Source organism: Ostrea edulis, chromosome 6 (assembly GCF_947568905.1).
Source record: "Ostrea edulis chromosome 6, xbOstEdul1.1, whole genome shotgun sequence".
Lineage (NCBI taxonomy): Eukaryota > Metazoa > Mollusca > Bivalvia > Ostreida > Ostreidae > Ostrea > Ostrea edulis.
Genome location: NC_079169.1, coordinates 72,105,040 through 72,132,826, shown reverse-complemented (window position 1 = coordinate 72,132,826; position 27,787 = coordinate 72,105,040). Strand labels below are relative to the sequence as shown.

At 34.3% G+C, this 27,787-nt stretch overlaps 1 protein-coding gene across 2 annotated transcripts; it reads right to left on the bottom strand.

Annotated features, from left to right (window-relative positions):
* Positions 1–2,273: 2,273 nt before the first annotated feature.
* LOC125647938 (phosphatidylinositol 4-kinase beta-like) lies at positions 2,274–26,176 on the bottom strand. 2 transcript variants are annotated; one of them, XM_048874810.2, is made up of 15 exons: positions 26,128–26,176; positions 18,645–19,246; positions 18,304–18,421; positions 17,132–17,266; positions 15,390–15,511; positions 15,012–15,178; positions 14,626–14,716; positions 12,409–12,548; positions 11,564–11,791; positions 10,106–10,258; positions 9,320–9,502; positions 6,886–7,151; positions 6,475–6,610; positions 6,094–6,214; positions 2,274–4,726 (listed from the first exon to the last, which is right to left on the bottom strand). In XM_048874810.2, exons 2-15 carry the CDS (start codon positions 19,114–19,116, stop codon positions 4,542–4,544), a joined length of 2,517 nt encoding a protein of 838 aa, XP_048730767.1. In that variant the 5' UTR covers positions 19,117–19,246; positions 26,128–26,176; the 3' UTR covers positions 2,274–4,541. The 2 variants fall into 2 exon arrangements, with proteins under 2 accessions (XP_048730767.1, XP_048730765.1); XM_048874808.2 differs by lacking the exon at positions 26,128–26,176 and adding an exon at positions 19,452–19,565.
* Between the last annotated feature and the right edge of the window lie 1,611 nt (positions 26,177–27,787).

Genomic DNA, 27,787 nt, shown 5'->3' with positions numbered 1-27,787 from the left:
CAAGCTGCTTTATATAGTCCTATACAGATAATGCCAGACTTGCTTCACATATGTTCTAACCAGACCAGATTTACAGGTTCCTATCTATAGATAATGACAGACCTGATTTATACAATGTACATTCCATCCAGATAATTACAGACTTGCTTCACATATTCCTATCCAAATGAGTAGGTCAGACAGATTTGATCGCCTGACAGCTTAGTTGGTAGTGCAACTGACTGGAGAATCAGGGTCAGGGTTCAAATCATGGTCTGGTCCACTGCATTTTCTCCCATCCTGGTCACGGCACCAAATGTAACAGGGAAAAAATGACCTGTAACATTTTTGCCTTTTGACACCAGAATTTTTACGGCTATACCATCACATGAGAAGAATATGCGATAAAGAACCTTCTTTGTGCTTATGGTTTTTTTGGCAACTACAAGCCTTCTACCGTGTTTAGTTAGCCATATTTTTGTTTCCAATTTTCCTTACTGGTTCAGAATAGTGAACCCATGTTTCGTCACCAATAACAATGTTTGCAAATTGTCTTTGATTGAATTTGGGAAACATTTTGAGCAATTGCTTAGCGGTTTGTACTCATACCCATTTTTGGTCATCTGTCAATATATACGGTATCCATCTGGCAGAAATCTTTCGTACTTTCAAAATACAATTATTAAAATGATATGCACCCGCAATAGTGATATACCAACAGCTTTGGCAATAGCACAAATCGTGCATCTGCCATCACTTTCAATTATTTCCCTGACTTTTGAGACATTTGCCTTGCCTGTTACCGTCACAGGTCGGCCAGATTTTACTGCATCTTTGACGGACTTGGTGCCAGTCAAAAATTTCTTTCTCCACCTACGAACTGTCTCGTAAGATACATTATCAGACCCATAAACTTCCCCCAATTCAGTAAAAATTTGCATTACCGAATGACCAAGTTTTGTGTGAACTTTTATATAAGCTCTAATTTCTTTAATTTTCTCAACCCATTTCCCAACCATTTTTACAACAGTGGTCAACGACTGGCTCTATTGAAATGACTACAAGTTTAAAACTATGTGGAGCTGAAGGCTCATGTTTATACCGTTGGAAAGGTATTGAATAGAGCTATTCAAGAGTATCATCATCCACGAAATCAGGCAAAGCGTTATAATGCTGTGGTACAATACACGTTACATATTGAATATCGAACAGCCCTCGTATTTATCCCCTGGCAGGCATTTTCACCTTTCAGTTCCTGGGGCTGGTCTATAACACCAAATGTAACAGGAAGTGAGGAAATGCAACGGACCAGGCCCGGGTTCAAACCTGAAGATTCTGGTCAGAGATCCAGGCATCGTCGGAAACCCAGTCCGTCACACTTCTTTTACCTCCCGTGGGACATAATGCCCATATTTTCACTGGAAGGTGTGTCTCAGCTTCTTTACGCAATTGGTTGATTTACTATTCCTTATTGCGATATTCAACCAATGAAAAGGTCTCCTATTTCCAGTGTTTGGAAGCATAGAAAAACATGGCTTTCGAAGTGAAGATTTTGACTACATTTAAGTTGGACAAGTTACAAAGCTTTCACCGAGATGCTTTATAACTCCTTTGTCAATTTGTTTTAAAAACTATAAACATACCCAACAACTCATCTCTTTCCTCCTTCATCAGGTCCATTTTCGTGACCATTGACTCATTGAGTTTGCATACCCGATTTGATTTATTCATACAAAGGCTACACACAAATGATGTGTCTGTTGGGTGAAATTTGAGGCACTCTAGAGCATAGCTGTACTGTTCAGGTGAAGTTTTTGATGACAGAGCCTGCAACCCCGATCTTTGATCGTGGCACAACAAAACACACTTTCATGGGCGTCGCCATTACTGCTGATGCTTAAGAGTTCCAGGAATACTTAACGGCAATTCCCAATAGTCCTTGATAGGTCACATAAGGTCATGCATTTTTATGATTTATGTGAAAATATTGACGTTGTGTCCCACGAGAGGTAAAAGAAGTCAACTAACTGTGGGTTTCCGACAATGAGATTCAGGGGGCCCAGGTTTGAATCCTCGTTTGGTCCATTGCTTTTTCTCCCATCCTGGCCATGGCACCAAATGTAATAGAAAAAATGCATCAAACCAGACCGGATTTGAATCTGTCTGGTCCTTTGTATTTTTTCTCCCTTCCAATTACACTAAAAAGTACAAACACAAATACACATATAATTTTCATGGCAACAGTATCTCTACTCTGAAAATTTCATTGAATCTGGCAATAAAAGGAACAACTGTTTTGCTCTATTCATATTTTAATACAAACATCTTTGTGACATATCACAAAATCAATGAAGTTTGTTCAGTGCAAAAGGCTGGTAATTTTTCATGTGTACTAAACATGTATTAGTATATGTATTCAAATCTTGGCCTACACATTTCTGCAGTGGGGAAAATTTCAGCACAATATACAAATTTTAAACCAGTATAAATCTCAAAAAATTTGACATGTGCAAATGAAACAAATATAATTTTGGAAAATAATTTTTGCTATACATCTGAAGTGCACTTAACAAATTTGCTATTTAAATTCTGATAATGACATCCTATTCTGATGGTACATATATAAATTCTCTATTTACTAACTGAACTCTTTCTGTCAGAGATGAGTCCAGGCCTCAAGACCATAAACTGAGAATAATCTAAGTCTTAATTTCAAATCAAAATATCTTTTGAAATAGTTTTCATAAACAAATAAAATTTTCAGTATTTGTTTGCATTTGAATTTTAAAAAAAAAACACCTGCAGTTTTTTAAACATCTGTGCTAGATAAATCTTAAGATATAAGTTATCACAGACGTCTGTTCTCAGTTTATGGTCTTGGGGCCTAGAGGAAAAAAGCAAAACTTGAAAACCCAAACATTTACAGAGCTGAAAGTTGAAGATTGCCATTAGTTATGTCACAATGTACAAGGGACAAGATGACAAACTAGAATGATTGTATATACACGTATGAAGAACAGTATATCAAAAGTTCTGATGACCTGCAAACTGAAATGTACACTTTGTACAACGAGTTATTGAACTGACTAGGATATGCAATCAATACTAAACACTGCTGTGAACGTTCTCTTGAAGAAAAAAAATGAATATTGATGTCCATGCTGTACATAAAATTGCATTGTTCATTGAAATACATGTATTATGAAGAAATAAACAACTCTTGTACTATGCAACCATTATACACTCGCAAAATGTGCAATGTGTATTTCATTGGTATCTAAAGTTCAGATGTACAACATCAAATCATTAATGAATTTAAAGATTGTTTCAATAAAAATGCCCATCAAACAAAACCACTGACACACAAACAGGAAAAAGGTGGTATGGTTCATTCAGAAACAGATATCACTAATTACAAACACACATACACAAACAACTACCAATGAAAGCAGATAAAAATTGCATTGAATTTTGCTCCATCATCCAATAATGAAATAATTGTAATACTGGACCACAACATTTTAATGTTCCTTTCACACAGTTGACGTAACAAGCGTCTAGACAGATAAGAATCTTAAATGTGGAAATCTAAGTACCGTTAACAGACTGAATACCATTAATTCTTCAGACTGTATACTGACCCTGTATCATTACTGTTGACATCAGCATGTAGTGCCTTTCCTCTTTATAATGTAAAACCCCTATTTCAATTTATCAATTAACTAACATGTTTTCAAACTGTTCACTGTTTAATTCTTGGAAGCTACCTGTACAATATGAAGTTCCCAGCATTGGTACATGTGCAGACCAGGTTAGCATGCATCACATAAATAAATAATCATCTTCAATTCCTTATAAATATGCACTTAATATGTACAAAATATGGCACATTAAACTGAATAAAATCTTATAAAAACTATATATATATTAAGGTATTTTATCTGTGTTATATTAATGATACATAAACTTTACAATTCATCTTTTAAAGGAAGGAAAACATTTCTTTTCTGTCAAAAGTTTTATCAAATGTGCCTCTTTTAAGATTACTATCTGTCAAATTAGACACAAACTTAATGTTTTCTGATATTACATACAACATGCAGCACTGAATGAAATATATATCAGCACCAGGACATGTATCATAATAAATAAAATACTAAGTACCTGATACATTAATTACATTGTTGAAAAAAATTACAATCATTCTGTGTTTTAACAGAAAAAGTCAGAAATATCTTATATACCAAGAAATATATCACCTTTGTTGACAATGAAAATATGACTTCCAAACACATGGTATACATTCTTGTACATTTTCTCAGAAATGATGTAAATTAACATAACTTTCTTGAATTTTCATCATGATATTCAGATTCAGCCATCAGGAAACACATGCGTGTAAGATGACCTTTACACATGTATTATTACATGCTATAGGGGTTTGACAAAACGGACTAGTCCCCATTTCATCTGTTCAGCTTTTCCTAATCCAAATTTTCTCTGTTCACTCCTGCTACCCCTCCCCGCTCCAGCACACACATCTGTTTCTTTCTGCTTGTAGCTCAGAGAATACCATTGGTGAAGTACTGAAACTTATCATACAGAGACGTAGTCAGTGAGTTCAGACTCGACTCCACCAGCTGATCCACGTACAACTGTAGTTGCTCCTCTGTCAGGTTCAAGTGGAATCGCTCCTTAAGCTGGCGAATAGTGTTCACTCCATTCCCAAAACATGGCAATCCTGAACCTGTGGTGTGTAAGGATAAACAGTTTTAATAGCTATCAAAGCATATTATTCTCTTATCTATTGCTTGTTTAGGTGGCAGAAATTGACAATCTAATGGTAGAAGTTCCATGCTTGCATGACTTTTAATGTATTTGATCTACGATTCCAACACACATGCAGGGATGCCAATTTACATGAACATTTGTATTTTCACTACTGATAAGATTTTTAGATACCCTAGACAACATGATAAAGTCGCAGTGTGCAGTTCCTGATTCCCATACTTCTAACCTCTATTGTACCCCTGCCTGGAACAATGGGGTCACAGTCTGAAGATGGCAAGCATCGAAAAAGGGCCTCACTTTTTTGAGGCATTATTTCCCCTACATTAATAACTCTCTTGCTCAAAATCCATGCCAATTCTAATTTTATTTCAAACTCTTGATCACCAAAGATCTTAATTTTTGAAAATTTTAAAAAAAATCCCTTTGCTTTCTTGAACAAAACTTTTTGCCAAGTTTGGTTGAAATTGGCCCGATGGTTCTGGAGAAGAAGTCAAAATGTCAAAAGTTTACAGACAGACGACGGACATCAGGTGATCAGAAAAAGCGGGTGAGCTAAAAACATTTCTGCACAACATCATATCCTTGAATATCTAATACTTTCATCAATGGGTTACGGAGATCAGCTGAGGACATTTATAGGTACAAGAAGAAAAAAGAAGCGGCCGAATAATAAGAACCAAGCAAAAACAATAAGTCTCCAAACTTCATTTGGGAGACTCGATAAAGACCTCTGAACAGGAAAATCCAAAACAGAAAAAATCTTTAATTTTGTTATGAATGTCACAAATCTGTTTATCTAATAAATGATAATATATATGTACCAGCATGTTGTTTTCATGAATATGTATATGTACACTGTAAAAAAAAAGTATGTCATCCTTCAAAATATTGGAAAAAACCCTGGAGATATCAGTACATCACTTGAATCATGGTGGCTTTGTGTGGACTGTTAGTATCTAGTAATATTGATCTGTCTGTCTGTAAATTTAGCCGCATTAAATCATTATTAAAAAGATCCCAAACATATCAATATACATGAACATGTACAATAAGGATTCACTACTTCATGTCCCGGAGGTGATCCAAGGACAGGAATAATCACTACGACTTCGTCATTTTTTTTAATGACAATCTTCAAACCTAAAACATACCACCCTTGATTGATTGGAATTTTATTACTTGATTTTTGAAGGTTCATTTTGGTTGGAGAAGATTTATAATTGACAATCAGTGGGGCAAAGATTTTTAAAAAGTATCTTTTTCTAGAATATTAAATCTTTAACTTGTTCCTTAATCTAATTATTTTTCATAGATTGGCATTACCTGTTTGCATAATCTCAACTATTGGTATGATTTTGTCCATATGCTTTCTTGACGCCACTAATCCTTGTAAAATCAAAATCTTGAAATATTCAAACATATCGCTCTCCAGTCCTCCCATAACCTGAAATACCATGAAATACCAAATTACATCTTACTTTTAGAACTGTATATTAATTCTCATTCATGTACATGAAATAAAATTTTTACATGGAGTGAAGCTATATAACCTACAAGTGTAACTCATTTGATGAAAAGTAACATCCAAAGAAAGCTTTCATATAAATATACAATAGCTGTAATTTCAAGGAGTGTCTGATTTTCTGCAAATGCCTCAAAACTTTTTGCAATGACATTGTCAGTTTAAATTATTGATCAGCTTACCTCAGCAAATTCATGTGTGAGTTTAAAAGGTGAGTTTTCAAAGCCCAGATTTTTCCCAGGTGAAGTTGACAAAATGAATCCAAAGTCAATGTGAATAATATGTCCAGCACTGTCTAACAAAATGTTACCATTATGCCTAAAAAAAAAAAAAAAAAAGAAATCCAAACCTCTGAATTCATATCTCCCATCTTTATTTTCTTGCAAACTAAAAAATAATCTTGTTTTTTAAACATAAAAAACTATATCTTTATTTTTTTCTAAATGAAAAACCAAATGTCAAATGAAAACCAAAGAGAGCAAAAGCATTGTCTAATGAAAGCCAAAGAAGATAATGGCATAATTGAAAAAGATGTTCATCAGGAAAAAAGAAAATGAAAGTCACACAAGAAAAATGAAGAACTCAATTCTCACCTGTCTTTAACCTGCATTAGGTAGCACACTAGACAGTAACCAGCACAGCTCTGTACGAAGTTCCTCTGGGCTGTCAGAAAACCCTCACTGTTGACGTCTCCAAACTCCTGGATAAAGTACTCCTTCAGGGACTTCTTGCTGTGTTTTTTAATTTGGTGGATAGACACCGTATTATCCACAGGCTCAATCATGCCACTCATGTTGGAGGTGACTAGAATGTGGTAAGGCTCTATCCACAATGGAACATGTTCTTGGGTCCATATGGACTGTCAAAACAACAAACAGTCATTATCTATGAAATTACACCAACTGTAAATCACATTTTATTTGTGAAAGCTTTATGTAAGAGAAAATGTGCAAAATCCTCTCAACATGAAAAAAAAGTTCTTGTAAATAATTATTGACAAGTTTTCAGTTACATGTACTTGTGTTAAATGGGAGGTAACTCTTAATTTTTTTTCATATATTTGCAACAACAAAAAATGCCTCATGAACTAGAGACCCGTGGGCCATGTTGCTTACCAAAGTCACCTTGGCCCATATTTAAAGATTTTCCCTATATATTCGCATGTAAAACTTTGATCCCTATTGTGGCCCCAACTTACCCCTGGGGGCCATGATTTTTACAAACTTTAATCTGCTCTACGTCAGGAATCTTTCATATAAATGTAAACTTCTATAGCCCAATGGTTGTTGAGAAGATTTTCTCTATATATTTGTACATGTATATGCAAATATTTGATCCCCTATTGTGGCCCCATCCTTCCCCCTGGGGGCCATGAGTTTCACAAACATTAATCTGCACTATGTCAAGAAACTTTTTAAAGATTTTCCCTATACATTTGTATGTAAAACTTTGATCCCCTATTGTGGCCCCATTTTTACCCTGGGGGCCATAATTTTAACATAACTTTAATCTGCACTATGCCAGGAAGCTTTCATGCATGTACATTTGTACTTTTCTGGCCAAGTGGTTCTTGAGAAGATTTTTAAAGATTTCCCTATATATTTTTTATGTAAAATTGTGATCCCCTACTGTGGCCCCAACCTACCCCCGGGGTGAATGGTTTTCACAAACTTGAATCTGCACTATGTAAGACAGCTTTCATGTATATTTCAACTCTTCTGGCCCAGTGGTTCTTGAGAAGAAGATTTTTAAGTGACCCCCCCCCCCCCTATTTTTGCATTTTTGTGATTATCTCCCCTTTGAACAAGGCATGACTCTTCAATTTAACAAATTTGGAAGCCCTTCTCCCGAGGATACTTTTTGCCAAGTTTGGTTGAAATTGGCCTAGTGGTTCTAGAGAACCGAAAAAGTAAAAAGTTTACAGACAGACGGTCAGACAAATGACAACAGGCAATCAGAAAAGCTCACTTCAGGTTTCAGCTCAGGTGAGCTAAAAAGCAAAAACTCAGTTTCATGAATAATGAGTGTGTACAGTATTTTCATTTTACCATTATTTTCTATCATTATTTCTTTAATTACGATATTTCTATTTGATTATCACTGGAGATAACATGCATTAGGACGGCTAATTTAACATTAAATTTGTATGAGGCTTTGTATATCCAATTTCAAGTGCATTATTTCTGAATCTTTCAACAAAAGATTCGATGTTTTAAGGCTTTAAAAATTTTCATCTTTTTTTTTATATCATTATCATGTGAAATTACATGAAACAACATGATTTTAACAATAGCAAAATAATCTAACTACTTTTAATACCATTACATACATTTCAATAAATATCTAATAATACTAAAACAAATTTAATTCTTTGTAATTCACCAGTATTACCTATATGGTAGGTAGGTAAGGAGATCAATTCATTTTTGGCCAAAAATGTTAATAGTGATTATTTTAACCAAACTGATAAATCTACCTAAAATGAATTTTATGGGGACCATATTTTCAGTGGAATCAATGGCATAGTAAAATATCATTTGAAAAATTTAAAAGATCTTTTAAAACAAAATTATACCAAGAAAGGATTCTTAAAACTATTGGAATAAGTCTTAATCGACAAAACTGACAGATTATAGAAACTTCACATAATCGTTAGAACGTGCTACTCCCTCATGAAGCCGTTTCAGATGCTATTTTCCTAATCTCTTATATTTTTAAACAGTCAAAATCATTTTCTCCTTCTTATATGTTTTGATGCCACAAATTTATTTTGTGCCATCATGAGCCTTAATCACACCAGTATTGTACATGTATATGAAAAAGTCCAAAAAATCTGGAAGGTCCTCCGGTGTGAAAAGATAGTGACCTTGAACTAACTGAATTTGAAATGTGTGTTACAGTCACTTTCGAATAAAGATAACAAAATATTTCTTTATCAAGTCATGCATACTTCTGAACAATGCCTAAAGTTGAATTCAAAGTGGTGAAATACTTGTAATTAGTATAGTGTTACATCTGGACACATACCTTTAGAATTTTGAGGACTTGATACACCAGTAGTTCCTGTCTCAAATCATCTCCACACTTTATGATGACTGACAATAATTTCCAGTTTGGTAACTGTCCATACGGAGAAGCGTCCCGGATCCTCTTCACTTTCTCTTCCCAGGGTTCCTTCAGAGCAGCGGCTGAGGGATCATCTGGATCACGCTGAAATTCATTCAAAAATTCAATTTCTTCACAAAAACTACAGTTCCCATGGTCAATTTCTATTCCTGCTGGTCAAATCATTACAGAAATTTCAAAGTAAAACGTTGCTGGACTTCCATACAATAACATGATATCATATACAGTCAACTTTCAATAAACTGCCACCTTTTGTTCTTTTGAATTTATGGCATTATAACGAATTTGGCGATGAATTGAATTTCCGATAACATGATACCATATACATGTAGTGTAAAAGTGGTTATTTATGCTGGGGGTTAAGTACATGTTTCTTCACGTCTAACATTACTCGTGGGGGAAAAATATGCGGTAAATGAATTTAATGTATATCATATCAAATATTTATAACTATGCACATGGGGGAAATTTATACGCTTGCGTATTTAGTGTAAATTTATACGCTTATTAAGTTACCGCATATTTAGTGTAAATTTATACGCTTATTAAGTTACCGCGTATTTAGTGTAAATTTATACGCTTATTAAGTTACCGCGTATTTAGTGTAAATTTATACGCTTATTAAGTTACCGCGTGTTTAGTGTAAATTTCCCCACTTTTACAGTATTTGTTTCTGTGAAAATTTACCTCAAAGTTACTTTTTGGGGCAGTGAAATGCTCCGACAGCCTCTTCCTGATGTCTCCTGCTGCGATGTAAACTGGTTCCTTGCTGTCAGCACTGGTGGTACTATCCACAGAAAACTGGGACAATGTATCCACTGCTCTTGTCTTTACAGCAAACTGTTGAACAAAATCAAAAATCAAAACCTCCCAAAAATTACAACCTATAGGTGACTCTTAATAACTCAAAGTTCTGGGGAACTTGATAAAACTTTGAAAGATCAAAGGTTGGGTCTAATCCAGAAATTAAAGGTCTGACTATTAAGGCTCAGACTTCATGGTAACCATGGTAACTGGGGTGCATATTAACAACATCATGGCATTGTTAGAACGACAAGTTGTCCTACTTTTTTTTTTTTAAATTGAAAACATTTCCAACAACACGGAACTTTATCTTGCATAGATAAAAAGATTTATCAAAGGTTATGTATTTATTTGTTTTTTTCTCATGGTAAGATAAGAGGTACATGTACATATCTATCGGACAAATTTCTCATACCTATCGAAGTTTCAGTCACCAACTACAGAGCACAATCGTCACAATTTCCTGTCACTTTACACAATGCATGAATTCTTACACAAATGTAAATCATGATGTTTCATCGGCATGTCTCTAAACTATATTCATGAGTTAGTCTGTCCTCCTTCACATATTTTGTAAACATTTTTTCACTACATGTATATTGTGTATTTGCACATACTCTGACCTTATTCATACTCAAATGTGTGTTTATCTCATGTACAAAATGTTCCATATATAATGTGGTTTGAGTGAAAAAATGAACTTGAACTTGAAAAACAAATATTCTGAAAATCTATAGTCTAAGTAAATAACAAAAAGTGCAGGTGGAGGGTTTGGTTGGTCAATTAAACAATTAACAATCCACACCACACAGAAACACTAGCAATGCAACACCTGTATTAACAACTAATTACCATGGCCAAGCTAGTCCCAGGCATTCACACTTATCCAGGTTTGGTCCAAGCAGGAATCATTATATGCTTGAGTATATCTACTACCACTTTGAGAGATCAAGAGTGAAAAACTTTTACGGGGCCCAAATTTCACTTCAAGATATCAAATGTTCGAGAGTCAATTTGTTTAGTTATATAGAGAAAAAATCGGACTTCAAGAGATCAAGAGATTGATGTTCGAGCCATCAAAAGTCACCTGTACGAAATGGATTTCTATTTAGCATGCTAAAATACCTTCAAATTTATTTCATTTTCCTGAATTTGCTGTGCAAAAGCCTATGACAATGTACATACAGTTTACAAATGTACTAAAACAAACCTTTGCACAAAGCATTTCAATTTCATCATTCACCAACTCCTAAGTTAATCAATGTTATTCGATGAAGCTATTTCCATATCAAACACTTCATCAGACACCAAGGCCCAGTGAATAATTTGTTCAGTTCTAACCTGTAATATCTCATCATCTTCTTGAGACCAGCATTCTGCGTCATCAAACTCTGTCCCTCCATATATGCTGAATTCGGGGTGAGGAGATCCATTGCTCCGGACATAACAAGTTGTTAGATCCTCCTCTGACTTGGTGAAACGGAGCGTGTTATCCAGCCGTTTGCTTGGAACATGACTAGAATAAACATTCTCTACCTCCAAAACCTCCACATACAGTAAATATGGCGCCTACAAGATACAATTTATCATCATTAGTATTCCACAGTTCACATGTGTTGCCTGCAAGGCCATCAAGAATTATAGTATATATCAGATGACCCCTTCTACAAGGCAAACTTGCTAAATTTTAAAGCCCTAACCCATACAGTTTCAGTTTTAAGATGTGACAGGCTATAAAACTGATTCACACACAACACAGAAATGTAAATTTAAAATCTCTAGGAACAAACTGATTTTTGCATGTGTATAAAATAATACATTTTGCTCTTTGTGATAGTCACCTTCATTAAATGATGACTTTAATACTTAATGACAGTAACTGGCTGAGTAAAAGTATCTGTAAAAATGTTGTGAATTTATCACTATCAAAGGCACATATAAATACAATAACATTACCCATCAATCTTTAATAATAAAAAAAATATACATTTTAAATTCCTTTTTTTTCCTAAACAATCTGTATACATGTATATCATAATACATGTTCAATATATGCATACCAAGGATCATATAGGAATACAGACAGGTTTTTTATATGTGAGAAAGACAGACAGAGAATGAGAGAGAGAGAGAGATAGAGAGATTAAAATTCCTCATCTACTTATGAAAGGCAATTCTTCCTTTACCTTTTCTTTAGAATTAAGGACAATGGCTTGTGTGTGAGGAATTCTCACGATGTGATGATGACTGTTTGTATCGAACGGCAGCCAAACTCTAGCCGGTAAGTTCAGGTTTAACATGGCGAGTTCCGCTATTAATCTAGATGCTGTGAAATATAAACAGATACATGTATATGTACATGTATACTGAAGTCAATGTAAAAAGTTACATATATCTATGAATATTCTCTACATATGTACAGTAGAATTGTGATCTAGCTTTAAGTAAATACTGAGACTGTCAAAACAGGACAAACACACACACACCCCACCCCACACCCCCCACCCCCACAAGGCACATTGGATGGTGGGAAATGGTGAATTTGTGCTCATTGAAGAATAAACACATCCTTTTGACATGAACAGGAACTCTGATTTGGGGGAGGGGGGTATAAGAAAGAGTGTACAAAGTTCAGGGAAATTCATGCTTTAGTCTGTTGAAAATGTCTGATAAAATCATACCCATGGACAGATGGGCAGACAGACAGACAAATGTCAGATAAAATCATACCCACAGACAGATGGGCAGACCGACAAACAAATGTCTGATAAAATCATACCCACGGACAGATGGATGGACCGACAAACAAATGTCTGATAAAATCATACCCACAGACAGATGGACGGACTGACAAACAGACGGACTGACAAACAAATGTCAGATAAAATCATACCCACAGACAGATGGACAGACCGACAAACAAATGTCTGATAAAATCATACCCACAGACAGATCAACAAACAAATATCTGATAAAATCATACCCACAGACAGATGGGCAGACCAACAAACAAATATCTGATAAAATCATACCCACAGACAGACTGGCAGACAGACCGACAAACAAATGTCAGATAAAATCATACCCACAGACAGATGGACAGACCAACAAACAAATATCTGATAAAATCATACCCACAGACAGATGGGCAGACCAACAAACAAATGGACTGATGAGAACAGATGATTACAAAATCTAAAAGAAAATGACTAAGTCAATAAAGTTGAAAAACACCTGCAAAATGAAAATATCCATAACTTCCTTGAATGATAAAGAATCTCAATAAAATGACAGGTGCACAACTTTATTATATACAAAGTTCATTGATTTTTAAGATATACTCTTAACAATGACAACAACCCTCGAAACAGAAAAAATATCCATAACTTCCTTGAATGTTGAAGTTCAAGGGACCTTGATAAAACTTTGAAAGAGGAGAGTTTGAGAGATCGAAATTCGGAAATTGAAAGTCCGACCATATTGTTCAGATTTTACAGTAACCGAAAATGTTTACCAGCAAGATCATGGGATCATTTTGACATGTTTTCCTTCATATTTGTCAGGTAGCTAATTTGACTTCTTAATAAGAACCTTATTTTGCATTAATAAAACTATTTTAAAGTTTATGTATTTATTGGTTCTTTTATCATGCTAAGATAAGTGTACAAAACTAATTTCTGATAAAGCTTTACTGTCACTAACTAAACAGAGTACAATATCATGTCACTTTACACCAAGCACAAATTCTAACAAATGAGTAAAAAATGATGTTTTAGAGTAATTTTACACGAAGAACAAACTTGAGAAATCTAATAGTCTGGATATCACTAAATTATAGTCTCTAAACTTAATGTCTCAAACTTAACTCTCTCATTGTGAAGTCAAAACAAACTATAGATTTTATTCATAGTCAGATTATATACAAATTTTAATCATCACAAGACCCCAGTGTAGCATGAAAACTGACCAATTAACCAATTATATAATCAAGTGTCCACCTCCACAATGAAGCAGAAGTGACATATCACCTACATCTGTATGTAAACACCACAACCACACTAACCTGTGGCATTCAACAAAATCCAGGTAAGGTACAAGTGGAAACAATTATACGCTTGGATAACAGTGTGCACATACACTACCACCATTTCGAGAGATCGAGTGAAAAACAATAAAATATGTTTTATGGGACCCAACTTCACTTCGAGAGATCAAGAACTTCGAGATCGAACGTTCGAGAGATCGATAGTAAATTTGCTTCATTATATAGAGAGAAAAGTCGGACCATGATTTCACTTTGACAGATCAAAGTTCGAGCCATCGAGAGTCCCCTGTATTTTTCTTCCTTACAAAAGTAACCTGCATGACTTTAATCAATTCCAAAATAAATGTCCACGACTTACTTCTCAGCTCTTTGGTGGGAAGTTGTTGTAGGCGAGTGCCAATGTTCATCAAAGCATTCACAAATTCCACCTCCGGTTTTAATCTCGGTGCCTATCATGTAAGCAAATAAAGTCAATAATCAGATTAGCACGAATGTAACAAAATTGTGTGTGTGTCACATACAGGATGAAGCCTATCAATAAAACAACCATCTTACAATACAACCAGTTGAAAATTCTCGAATGAGACACAAAGCAATATATACAAACAAACACCTTACAATGCAGATAACATACAAACTATGGTGTAAATTATATCCTTTCATATTTGATGCTAAGAAATATTACAATTTTGAATTTTAAAAAAGTTATCACAAATTGATGACCATTTCTTATTCACAACTTACCCCACAATGGCAGACCGTTTCTTTTCCAGTGAGATCATTGACAATGCCTTCTGAAGATTGCACACATATACAGCCACTGTCAAAAGCTCGTCCTGATGACAAATCGCCAGTATTTGACTTTTGGAGGTTCCCTGTCGTTTGACTGTGTGCCATTTTAGTATATATACCTAAAAGTGATGACAAATCTTTATGAGTGTTCTAATTTAATCAGTTGTATTGCAGTGGATCGTATTTAGCAATTCACAGTCATGAATATTTCAAAATGTAAGATTCAAATTAGGATAAAAGTCATAATTTATTCTATTTTCCTTTCAGAAGAATTTATTTTTTTAATAAATATACATATAGAAAAACCAATAAGAAATTCACACAAACTACCTGTTGCATCTGACTTGGATCGACAGTGCGTTTTCTTTGAGGGAGTGGTGGCTAGTAGTGGGTAGAATGCAGACGGCTGAGTGGGGCTCGGCAGATTACCAGCCTTCTTATCTATCTTAGGCCTGCAGAGAAATCACAAGTCGTCCAAACAAATTTTGCATGGTAATGATTTAATCGGTTTGAACACACTAGATCTAAATGTGTGTACAGTGTACATTTATACATGTGTTTATATTAAATGTAGTAAAGCTCACATTCTATGCACACAGCAAATTCATAGGAAAATTGAAAATAATTTACATAAACTTTAGTACTGGCAAAATACTTATTTCAAAAAATTTCTAAATAGCATACAAAATATGGCGAAAGAGAAATGAAACTGACAGTCCCCGTAAGTTTGGCATAAATAAGCCAGTGCCGTTGAACAAGAGGTCCATGTACCACAGTGCCCACCTGAGTGGCCGTATATGTACGCATGCTTTAAAATCCTAATTTAACCTTACACAGGCTTTGCGGTCATGATGTGAATAAACTTGAATCTACACTATATGCTTGTATTTTAATTTGACTAATTATGTTGTTATGGTTTTTGAGAAGATTTCTTTTTTAAGAGGCCTATATAATTCCTAAGTAAAACTTTAAACCCCCGATATGGTCTTTCCAAATTCCAATGGTCTACACTTGAATCTGCACTTAACAAGGGTACGCATGCATGTCAATTGCCATCTGTAGATCTGTGGTTCTTAAGATTTTCTATGATTGATTGTATATCGTTTAACCACCCGTTCCTATTTAAAACTTTAAACACAAATTGTGGACCCTGGTCCCACTCTGAACCCCCCCCCCCGAGTTCGAGGTTTGAACAGACTTGAATCTACACTAAATGAGGAAACTTGTATACCATTTTGAGAAAGTGATTATCCATAGAAGATCTTTCATATATTACAATTTTCCCCTGATGTGGATCCTCTTTATTCAAAATCCCACTCCCTGCCTATTGCCAACTTCTAACATATTTGTGTCAACCATTATCCCTTGCTAATCATTGCTAATTCAATTTTTTCCAGTCAGGAAATAGTCTTGAATATTAAGTGTTTTTCAGGTATCAATATTCAAGTTAAGTAATTAATGTAATAAAATGACTTTATTTTACACTCCTGTAAATAGTTTGACTCTGTCAGCGACCTAAAGCTATAAATAACCAACGAACGACCTCGACCTTGTGGTATCATTATTGCATGTACAGGTCTCTCTGGATCTGAAGTTCAACATGACATTAATGGTTTGGGAAGTTTTACATCATGTCTATGGACTCCTTAAGGGACAGATAATGAAGTATCAGCATTCAAGTACATTAAAATCTACACACAACAGTGATGAGGAAAACCTATACATTTCAACTCTTACAGAAACACAAAATATGGTTTGATATTTAATTCTGTACCTTGAACTGAAAGAGACAACTGCAATGTGTAACAGTGACTTTATCTTAAAGAATGCATGATAATTTGAGACCATCAAAGCAGTCCACTATTGAAATGGGTTTTTTTAAATTTCTCCAAATTGAAATTTTCAAAATGATAATTAGCATCTGTTAACCATACACAATGAATGTTTTCATGTGTTAAAGATTGCAATATCTACACACATCAAACTTTGACTTCTCCTGTTACAATGCTAATGTAAATCAGGAACAGAAGTTGGTGGTATATTTACATGTGTATAAATGAAAAGAAAGGTACCTTAGTTCTTCATTCAGAATCATGTTCTTTAATTTGATTCCTTGAGAATTTTTCCAGTTTGGCTTTAACACATCTGCCGAAAAGGCACTGAGAATCCAGGCAGTTTGAAGAGAAAACTCCACACTTTGTCTGCACCTGAAACACAAGGACTGTCACATTTACCATTTTTCCACTGTTGTTTCAGCAACTAATTACTAGTAATATACATCTGAAAAGTGTGCATATTAATCAGACTTCCAATACATGTGTTAATGAGTTCTTCATGAAATCTGTTTGGATATGCTGTTAACAGTTTTAGCACTATGAACACTGAAACTTGATTAGTCAATGCTTTCCTCCCTCTTTCTGCTATCAGTATACTTGTACAAAATTTTTGCATAATACATTTGTTGGAACAGCATGTATCATATCTATGATACGCAAGTTCTATAAGAAAACCTAATCCTGTTCTTTCCCCCAAGTGATTATTCTCAAATACTGTGATTCTCCACAGAATGACCACAGTAGTTACTTATAGCCAAAATTCAAGTTCATATCGTATTGTGCAATCCCTTTAAGAAAAATTTAACATGAATCAAAGACAGAAATCCTAAAACTGTGATTGCTAGACACTGTCTTGCCATGTTGTCAAACAGATAAGTTCATAATATCAATTAGTGATGATCCTATGCATCGTAAAATCATGACATGTTTTAAAATTGTAAAATCATGATAGGTAACAAAATCGTAAAATCATTACATGTAATAAAATTGTAAAATCATGACATGTAATTACAATCTCGCTGTTGGATGGAACAGTTGACATATATATATATGTATGTGCACTTCATTTCCTATAGTTATAAAAAGAAAAATATTGAATGGTATTACAACTTAGCAGATGTCTTGATAAAATAATGATTGCATGGTAATTTACTTCTTAAAGTGTTGAATATATATTTTTTTTGAAAAATGAAATTTTATTTATAAAGATTCAATTTGAGAAGACAGACTTGGCACACAGGTATTAACATGAGCCATCCTTCCATCCTGTTATCACAAACATCGAAGTAGCTAACTATGTGAATAAGCTGAGAAGTCCTACCACTTGTATCACCTATAATCAGGCAATTAGGTCCTGGTATAACAGAAAATGTCTACTTCCCTCTTCTATATCTAATGGGGGCATTTACCTATAAACGATATATGGATGAATGGCCTCAGCAACATCATGCATGTGAATGTACATATTCAGCAACTGTGGTAAATAAAAATCCACTTCTTCTTCAGGAAAGCTGAACAGCCTGTTTCCTAAATGTGATAATGAATATGGCTTATACTACATGTAGAAACTTTTATAACATTTCTTCAGTTTACTCAACTTTAAAGAATATTTGACATTTCAAAAGGGTTTTTTTTTCATTATGAAAGCTTAAATGGCAATGACATTTGAATTTCATCTATCCTTATCCTTCAATAAGTAATCTTTACTGAAAACACTTTCTGTGCGAGGATAATTTATGAGAAAACTAACCTAAGTATGTCTGAACTCCAGGTTCCTTAGAATTAAACAGATATGATATAGCTATGGACATGTCAAACATCTTGGACTCAAACAATCGTAATAACCACGACTGTTTCCCTGCACCAGCATTCTGCTTAGTTTTGGGCAGTGGAGGTTTCCCCATGAGACCCCCTTTCTTCTTCTCTCTCCTCTCTTCCTCTGACACAGTGCTGAGGCCATTGCTTTCCACTTTCAATGCTGCAATTTTCTCTGAAAAATTAACACCATTTTCAGCATGGCCATTTCTGAGCTGACAGCTGATCTCCTTCACACTTTGTTCCTGCCCACTCTGATCTGTAACACATTCCTTGGATGAAGCTTCGTTTCCATTTTGGTCTTTTCTTCCGTCTTCTGAGAGGAATTTGCTTGTGGTGTGATCAACAACTGACGTGGACAAACTTCGCTCGAAGTGAGCAGCATTATAAGATGAGTTGGTGGTCATTGTGGTCAGCAATGTCAATGACACATTTCATTTTCCACTGTCTGCGAAACTTCACCAAATCCCAATATGGTCTTTAGGATCATGATCAGTTATGGATTTGCACACAGAATTCACATCATCCCTTCTGTATCTGTGAAATATAATGCATATACATGTATCACAAGATAAAAACATTGGAAGACATTAACATATACTAACAATTTCCGAGAAGGGTAATATTTGATTCATCAGACTTTTATTTTTAATTAATCATGACTGCGATAAATCATTAATCATTAATTAATGCAATATAGTACACCTTAATGCTGCAGAAAGTACATTAAAATGTGACTGACCAGACCAAGTATCAGAATGCTTAACGTCATCTGACCAATGGCAACCAAATCTGCATGACTGACCACATCACATCAATCTGTGCATCAGCTCTGCTTTTTAAATTCTAATTATGTACACGCTATATAGGCAGGACCATAAAACAAGAAAAAAATTTGATTGGCTTCAACCAGTTCTGTACATTACAACAGTAATCCTAGAGTCAGTATTTTTTTTTTTTATGTAGCGTAATTAAGTTATCTCTCACAATCATATGCCGAGGGTGCTACCGTTTGAGCGAGTACAGCTACATATTGTATGTAATGTTCTGGGTTTAGATCAGGTTCAATTTAAACAATATTTATTTTACCAAATACTCTGTACATAAATACATAGGCAGCAGAAACAGCCTTTTCTAGCTCACTTCCAGGGTTTTATGTTAAATCATGAACAATTAAAGCCCTATAATAGGTTTTTTGCTAGATTTAGATCACTCTAAAATACCTGACATGTCATTACAATCATATACATGAATGTGGTTGAAATATTTAGATATACTATATTCATTATAAATCTGAGGTCTTCTGCTGTCTTCACTGTGACTTAACCTCTGATGACTTGTTCTGAACTGTATGCTGTACTCTGCCTCTACTTTCCTTATTTCTACTCTCAATCTTTCCAAAGTCACTAATTGTGTGATAAAAATGCCTTTCAAGTCTTGTCACAAACTTTTCAAATTTGTAAAACCGTGTGAACAGCACTGTCTTTGGGCATAAAACGCATTCAAAATAATGGTAATTCAAATACTTTCCAATTTGAAACATTAAATATGCATTCCTGTAGATGAAATATTAATCAAATAAATCCATATTTTTCTCCTTTTAGCCCCCCTTCCCAGTGCACCTATCTAATTTAAAACTAGAATATATGTATTAAAGGTAACAAAAATGACACAATAGGATAATAAAATCTTCAAAAATCTCTCTATTTAATGACAAGACAGTGCCTTTCCTGAATGATAATCCCCATGTAGTAATGGCATGTTTCAGATGAGGAAATTATAATAATATTGTACAGAATCCTAGTTTTAACACCATTATTAAATAATTCTGCATTTGCATATAATTATTGAATAAATTGCTACATATTTGAACCATTCCCTTTGATGTTGTAAGAATACATTAAGATTTATGCATAAGTCTAGAATTAATTAATGAATTTTCAGGTTCCACTGCAACAGTTGTATTATGACGTCAAAACATAAACATATCATCATACTTCATCTTACCCTGCTTTTCATCAACATTGCACTTCGTTATACATTAGGCTTAATGGTGCACTATATTTTGGAACTAGGAGACCACAAGACTTAAGATGATAAATCCACATAAGTTCACAATCTTAGAACAAGGTGTAACTTTGCAAGATCTCCACCATTTTTGATGAGGTACATCTGGGATTGGTGACAAAAGATTTTTCTTAACAAAGGTACAGCTACATCACTTTTTCGTGCAGTTTAGTCATTAGAGTTTGCAGTACGAGCCAGTAAACAGGCGACTGACTATTATTCTGAATCTAGCTCACAGAAGGTGGTAAGATGCATAAACTTCATCATTTATCCTAAGAGACTCCAAACTGGTATGATCATGCAGAGTAAGTATATTCAAAAAGCATGATGGTTGCAGCACAACTAGGAAAAATACTAAGAGTCATATCAAACTACCGGGTTAACCCTTTCACTTAAAACTAGAAACTAAACGACACGAATGTCCCCGCCTACAGTAAAGTCAAATGTAAGAAATCCATTGAAGTATAGCATTGAATGTGGTATTCAGATTGTATGTTGCATGTATTTAGTATAAAGAAGAATAACAACAAGTCAACAATCCTTTACATGTTTTAACAGCCATAAAATATATACATTAATTTTTCTAAGTTACGGGGACACAACTTCATCAAAAATCAATGAAACACAACAAAACTCAATCTCAATCTGTAACTCATCAATATACATCTGCACACAAAAAATCAGTTCAATGTCTCAAGGCTTTTAGAAAAAAGTCTGGAAAACTGGTTGTAACAGTCATTTTCCTAAATTAATGGGGCACAACTCCATCAAAAATCAATGAACTGAAATTAAACTCAAACTCGATCAGTAACTCATCAATATACACCTGCATACAAAAAAAATCAATTCAATATCCCAAGGCATTTAGAAAAAATTCTAGTAAACTGGGTGTTGAGGAAGGACAGATGGACGGAAAAGGGTAAAACTTTATTCCCCGGCCACTTTTTGGCGGAGGCATAAAAAAAAACCCCCCCATCCTATAACAAGGAGGATATACAATTGTTTTTCATATGAGAAGTATGAAAGTATGAAATTATTACACATAATTGTGTTGTCAAAAATCTGTGAAAGTGAACTAATTCCAAGGACATGAACACCGACTTCAGTTGCACATAAATAATTCAATATTTTGTCATTTCACACATAAACATAGTGGTAATCCATCGACAATTGTTCATTCTATAAAATCAACACAGAACAGAGGCTTGCAAAAGCAATCTTCTGGGCAGATTTTGTCTAGATTACATATAAAGTTGAAAATGAGGACCCATTATTTCCTACTTTTAACATTCATGAAAAAATTGGTCAGTGGTTTTCCGTAAAACAATTAATTGAACAACAATTCCTATCAATAGCAATTCCCATCAAATTCTAATTCTGGCTCTTCAAATCATATCTAACGAGAAGAGGGAGGCTCAATGTCATGTGCACATGTGTCTAAATTTTACTTTATTGATTTAAGAACATAGGATACCCAAGATTTTTGAATGCATCAAATAAAGTTGGATTTGGTTGTGCTTAAACAGTGTAATTAGACCATTCATACATGAAACCAATAAAGAGAAGTTTTTGATGGATTTCAATTTTTAATTTTGGGTAATGTTTTTCCACTGAATTTTCAAATAAAGATTTGTGAAAAATATTAGAAATAAAGGTAGTTTCATATGGGAATTAAGTGGTAAATATGGGTTTTTAGCCATATTAAAACATTTACGAACATTTTTTAAAAAAATCTATTACCCAAAAAAATTGGGGTATTGTATGTTCAAGATTGTTGCAGCAGACTCCCCAGGAATTACCATGTTTTAGCTGGTACATGCAAGAACCCGACATGCAACAGCAAAAACAGCAGGCCAAATATAAGCATTACAAGGCTAGGTTTATAAATTTCTCCAACATAATGACAGAAAAAGTGTTTCTTCATAATTATATGCTGTACCAGTAATGTGGAGTGGTAAGAACAAACAAAATCCTTGCCATTTAAAGATTGAAATTAATTTGATTCTGTTTAACCCATGATGGTTCAATATCTGTCTGAACCACCCATCGAAACATCTATTTCAAAGTACATGTACTAGCCCATATACAATTTTCATTAAGTCTGATGTATATTTCTATATATAGATATTTCATTAAGTCTGATGTATATTTTTATATATCTTCGCAAGGCAAGTGTCCGATTTAGCGAATCGGACACTTGGCTGACGAAGATGATTTCTATATAGATATTTCGTTAAGTATGATGTAAATTTTTATATAGATATTTCATTAACTAAACAAAATTCTGTTAGCTATTGGGTTAGATGTTTATCACAATCTTTTAAGTAGATGTTAGGAAATGCAGAAGTTTGTGCACAGAGCCATGAAACTCTTCAAATTAGGCTTGCCATCCTTGAAATTGATTTCTGCAAAAAATCTGAATTACAGTTTTCCATATTGACTACCTTACCTTATGGTTTTTCACAGTATAGAGTTTACATTACAGTTTTCTATAAATGAAAATGTGTGTGGGGCTATTTATAGACGCTATCGAACGGCAAATGTATTTATGGGTTCCCACTATTTTTACTTTTTAAATAACCTTCTCACTGTTTTCTTTTACATGCAAATGTTTTCAAGTATGTCATTAAGGGAAAGTTGATAACTTTCAAAACAAATTCATATGCTTAAAATTAGTTCTGCACAAAAAAGTGGACCATACAGCTTTAAATTTTTCTTAAATGTTTTCTATTTTATAGAGTGACATTTAGTGATGTACCGATTATCGCCAACTTTTGATTGTCGGTCGCTATAACTAAAACGATGTGAATAAGCCATTTTGAAAATCGAAAATCGCCGACGTCGGTATTTTTTTTTAATAATACAAATATTCCTGCTGCGACTTAATTAAAATAAAAAATGGCTGATGAAGCTGAATCATCCGATAAGATTAAATATTGTTTAACGTCCCTCTTGAGAATCTTTCACTCATATGGAGACATCACCATTGCCGGTGAAGGCTTGCAAAATTTAGGCCTATGATCGGCGCTTAGTCTTTGAGCAGGAATGGATCTTTATCAAGCTACACCTGCTGTGACATGGCCCGGGGCCTCAGGTTTTGCCTCTTACAACAAGCAAGGGGTATTGAGCCTCTATTCTATCCCGGATCCCATAAGAACAACAACAAAAGTTGTGAGCCCTATCCTGGGAAAACGAAACCGAAAGTATGGGATTATTAACTTCAAATTTCAAAAGATTTTAGACATCTCCTTATGAGTGAAAAATTCTCGAGAGAGACGTTAAACAAGATACAATCAATCAATCTTATGATTTTACTCTAATTAATTTAATATTTAGGGTAAAAAATAAAGTAAATTTAATATATTTATGCCATAAATTTGAAATGAAAAAAATTCGATTATTTTTTTATTAATCAATCGAAAAGATGCATCCGATTAATCCAATCATCGATTAATTTTTCTCTCTCGATTGCTCATCACTAGTGACATTACAGTTTTCCCTAATATAGAGAATACATTATCATTTTCAATAATACAGTTACATATCTAAAAAATGTAATATAGCAAATATATGCACAATGGACAATTGTGGTACATTTTGGTTCCAGGCAAAATTATCCAAATATAAATGAACCATGTCTGTCTACATATCCATGATCAATATGCTCAATGAAGTGATTTGTAATAAATCTGCACATGCTATGATTAATCGCTTAGTTTTAAACTATTCATTAAATTGTGTTATCATATGACTGAATAATTCTTTGCTTTCTGATCGGCCGAGATCCAATGAACTACAGGTGGGAAAATATAATGCTTTATTCATCTCAATGTGCCTTAAAGGTGAACACATGCATTACCTTTGATTTTCTAACACCAGACCAAAGACAAACAGGGAATTCTCAAATTGATACTACTGGTTATTATTTTTCAGTCGTCCAATTAAATCTTCCGTTTCTAATTACTTTGGACTTGGTCTTAGACTCAAGCTATAAACAATGATGACCAATGAAGTATTGCGTTGATAGATCTGGAAGCTAGTTTCAATTTCATCAGTTCTAAATTATTCAATAAGGATTTATGATGTATTTCCCCACTAAAAGTAAACCATGACTTGTAAATTGATTCAATCAGCCAGTGTATATAATGTCTTTTTTAAAATCATAATATTAAAAAACAATCAATATTATATTAATATAAAATAAATTTTTGTAACTTCACAACCATTCTGTTAAAATTTTTACATGTACGTATTTATTATATCACATGTTTACATACAATGAATCATATGCACAAGTGCGATTTGATCTGACACATTAATCCACAGCCTAGCTCACTTAATTCATATCTGAAAGCAGCTCATTTAATTCCATACAATAGCAATGTTCAATTTGCCATATTAACATTGAATTACAATATGAATTTGTGATGAAGAACTAAAAGGGAGATTACACTTTTTTGTGACATAATTAGTAAATTAGTAAGGGGTCTAATGGATTACTCAATTGTGGTCCTATAGAAAGTCCAGGGAAAAAAGCCTGTGAAGAGGGGTCTACTGATATTAATTCTAGACATTTCAAAGGCATTGTGGTCATTATTGACAGCTAAATAGAAAGTTGAGGATTGTTTTCATTTTCAAAATTTACATGTTTTTCACTTTCACTTTCTGTTGAGTGAACAATGAGGGATTTGTTTCTTTTTAATATGCAAATGATATTTTTTTCCTTACCACATTAATTCCTGTTTCAGCAGAATTATAACACTACAAATTCTGCTTAAATTTCAAAAACATGTATGACATTCATTGTTTCTAAGGGCTTTCCCCTAAACCACAGGCACCTCAGCCACCTGAATTTCTGTCAATAAGTCACTCAACAAAGCCAAATATCGAACAATCCTACCCCCTCTATATATAAACACACTAGAGGGGGTAGGGTTTTTCGATCTTTGGCTTTTTTGAGCGACTTAATGAGGGAAATTCAGGTGCCTGACGTGCCTAAATAATACATGGTAGTGCAAATGAAAATCATCTCAAATGTTTAATTTGCGTCCCACACATCAAATATCTCATCAAATCCAAACATCTTAAATCGTTACAAGAAAACTGAATAATACATACATCAATGTGCACGGCAATAAAGCTCTGACCCAGAAATGACACCAAAAAGTGGAATAATATGGGCTGTGGTGTCTGTCAAAATGTTCTACCCTTCGTAGCCCAAAATATCTTTTTTCAACTGAGTTTTTCTTGGTTCTGAGTTTATTCAAGAATTAATTTTTCATTTTCAAAATACGTATAATGAGAAATTCGTGATCAAATAAAATATTACGACAAAATAAAGAAATTGTTACCAGATGATCACAGCCGCCATCTTTGTTTTCGACTCTCTCTGGACTTATTAATCTGCCACGTGACGCCCGAGTGATTCATAAATGAAGGCGTGGATTCAAGCGAACGTGAGAAGCATGGTTAATGAACATTGTTTACACATTTGTTACATAATGCACGTAAAGAAAAATTTCAACTCAAATGATACATAGGCCTAAATAAATATTCTAAACTATTTTGAACGTGCGGTAGAATTTTTACAAATACTAAATTCAACAAATTTTGTATTTATATGTATATGAAATAGAGAAATTGATACTTGGAATTTATTTATTTATTAAAGCTACCCAACTCATTGATAACTCTGTAAAGGATGTACCTACCATGCATTACATATGTCAGGTTTATTTGACTAATTATTGACACAGTTTAGTACACATACCGTGTAGTTGACTTAGTAGATTGAATTTTATGCGGATGTATACAGTAAATTTGGATATACTTATACTTTATTTGAAATTTCCTTTACATATATGTCTTTTTCTCCACTTTTTTTGAAAACGTAATTTCTTTTAATGTTGATCATGCACGTGTGTTTTCCATATCGAAACATCGAAAGAAAAACTTAAACCAAGTCAGTGTTTAGTTCTCCGTAATCTTACGAACATTTGAAGAATGAAAGGTGAATATAACGAACAGTGATCAATCTCATAACTCCTTTAAGGAATACAGAAGATACAGTTGGGCAAACACTGGGGCACGGACCCCTGGACACACCAGAGGTGGGATCTGGTGCCTAGGAGGAGTAAGCATCCCCTGTCGACCGGTTACACACACCGAGAGCCCTACATATCTTGACCATGTATAAAACGGAGTAATCCGTAGTCAAAATCAGTGTGCCAAGAACGGCCTAACAATCGTTGTGAAACACATCAGACAGCATTTAACCCAATAATAGGTTGTATTGGCAAACTAGATCATTATGACGACCATAGGATTTGCGAATTAAATGAGACTGTTGAAACCCCTGTAACATCAACTTGTTTGTCAGTAGCCTGTCTCGATTTTTTTTTTTTTAAAACTGATCATACGCAGAACAAGCTCTTGCGTATCGAATTAATTGAGAGATACAAACACCATGTGCAAATGATAAGATACTATTGCTACATAAATACGGGAAGTTGACGATAGAGAAACTGAAATCACCCTGTTTGTCATAAAGAATATAGCATTTTGAATAAAAAATTCTTTTTAACAAACGTTTGTTCATCTTAGAGGTGAACTCTTCGTTTGTTGCTTGTATTTTGCTATCATTATTAATGTCTTCCGTTCTCAACGTCCCGTGGGGATCTGGTTTAGAGTAGGTCCTCAGTATCCCTTGCTTGTCGTAAGAGGCAACTAAATGAGGCGGTCCTTCGGATGAGACCGCAAAATCCAAGGTCCTGTGTCACAGCAGGTGTGGCACGATAAAGATCGTTCCCTGCTCAAAGGCCGTAAGAAAGAAGCAATGAAGCTCATAAGACCACTAGTGTACAACTCTAATAGTGCCACCAAAATGACTCGTCCTAGACGCTTCAGACGCAGAAAACCCGTCACGACCAAGTACAAAAACACAACAGACACACGGCTCCAATGTCACTCTCGGATTCTGAGACTTCACTTCTTTCTAAGGGCCTTAATTAG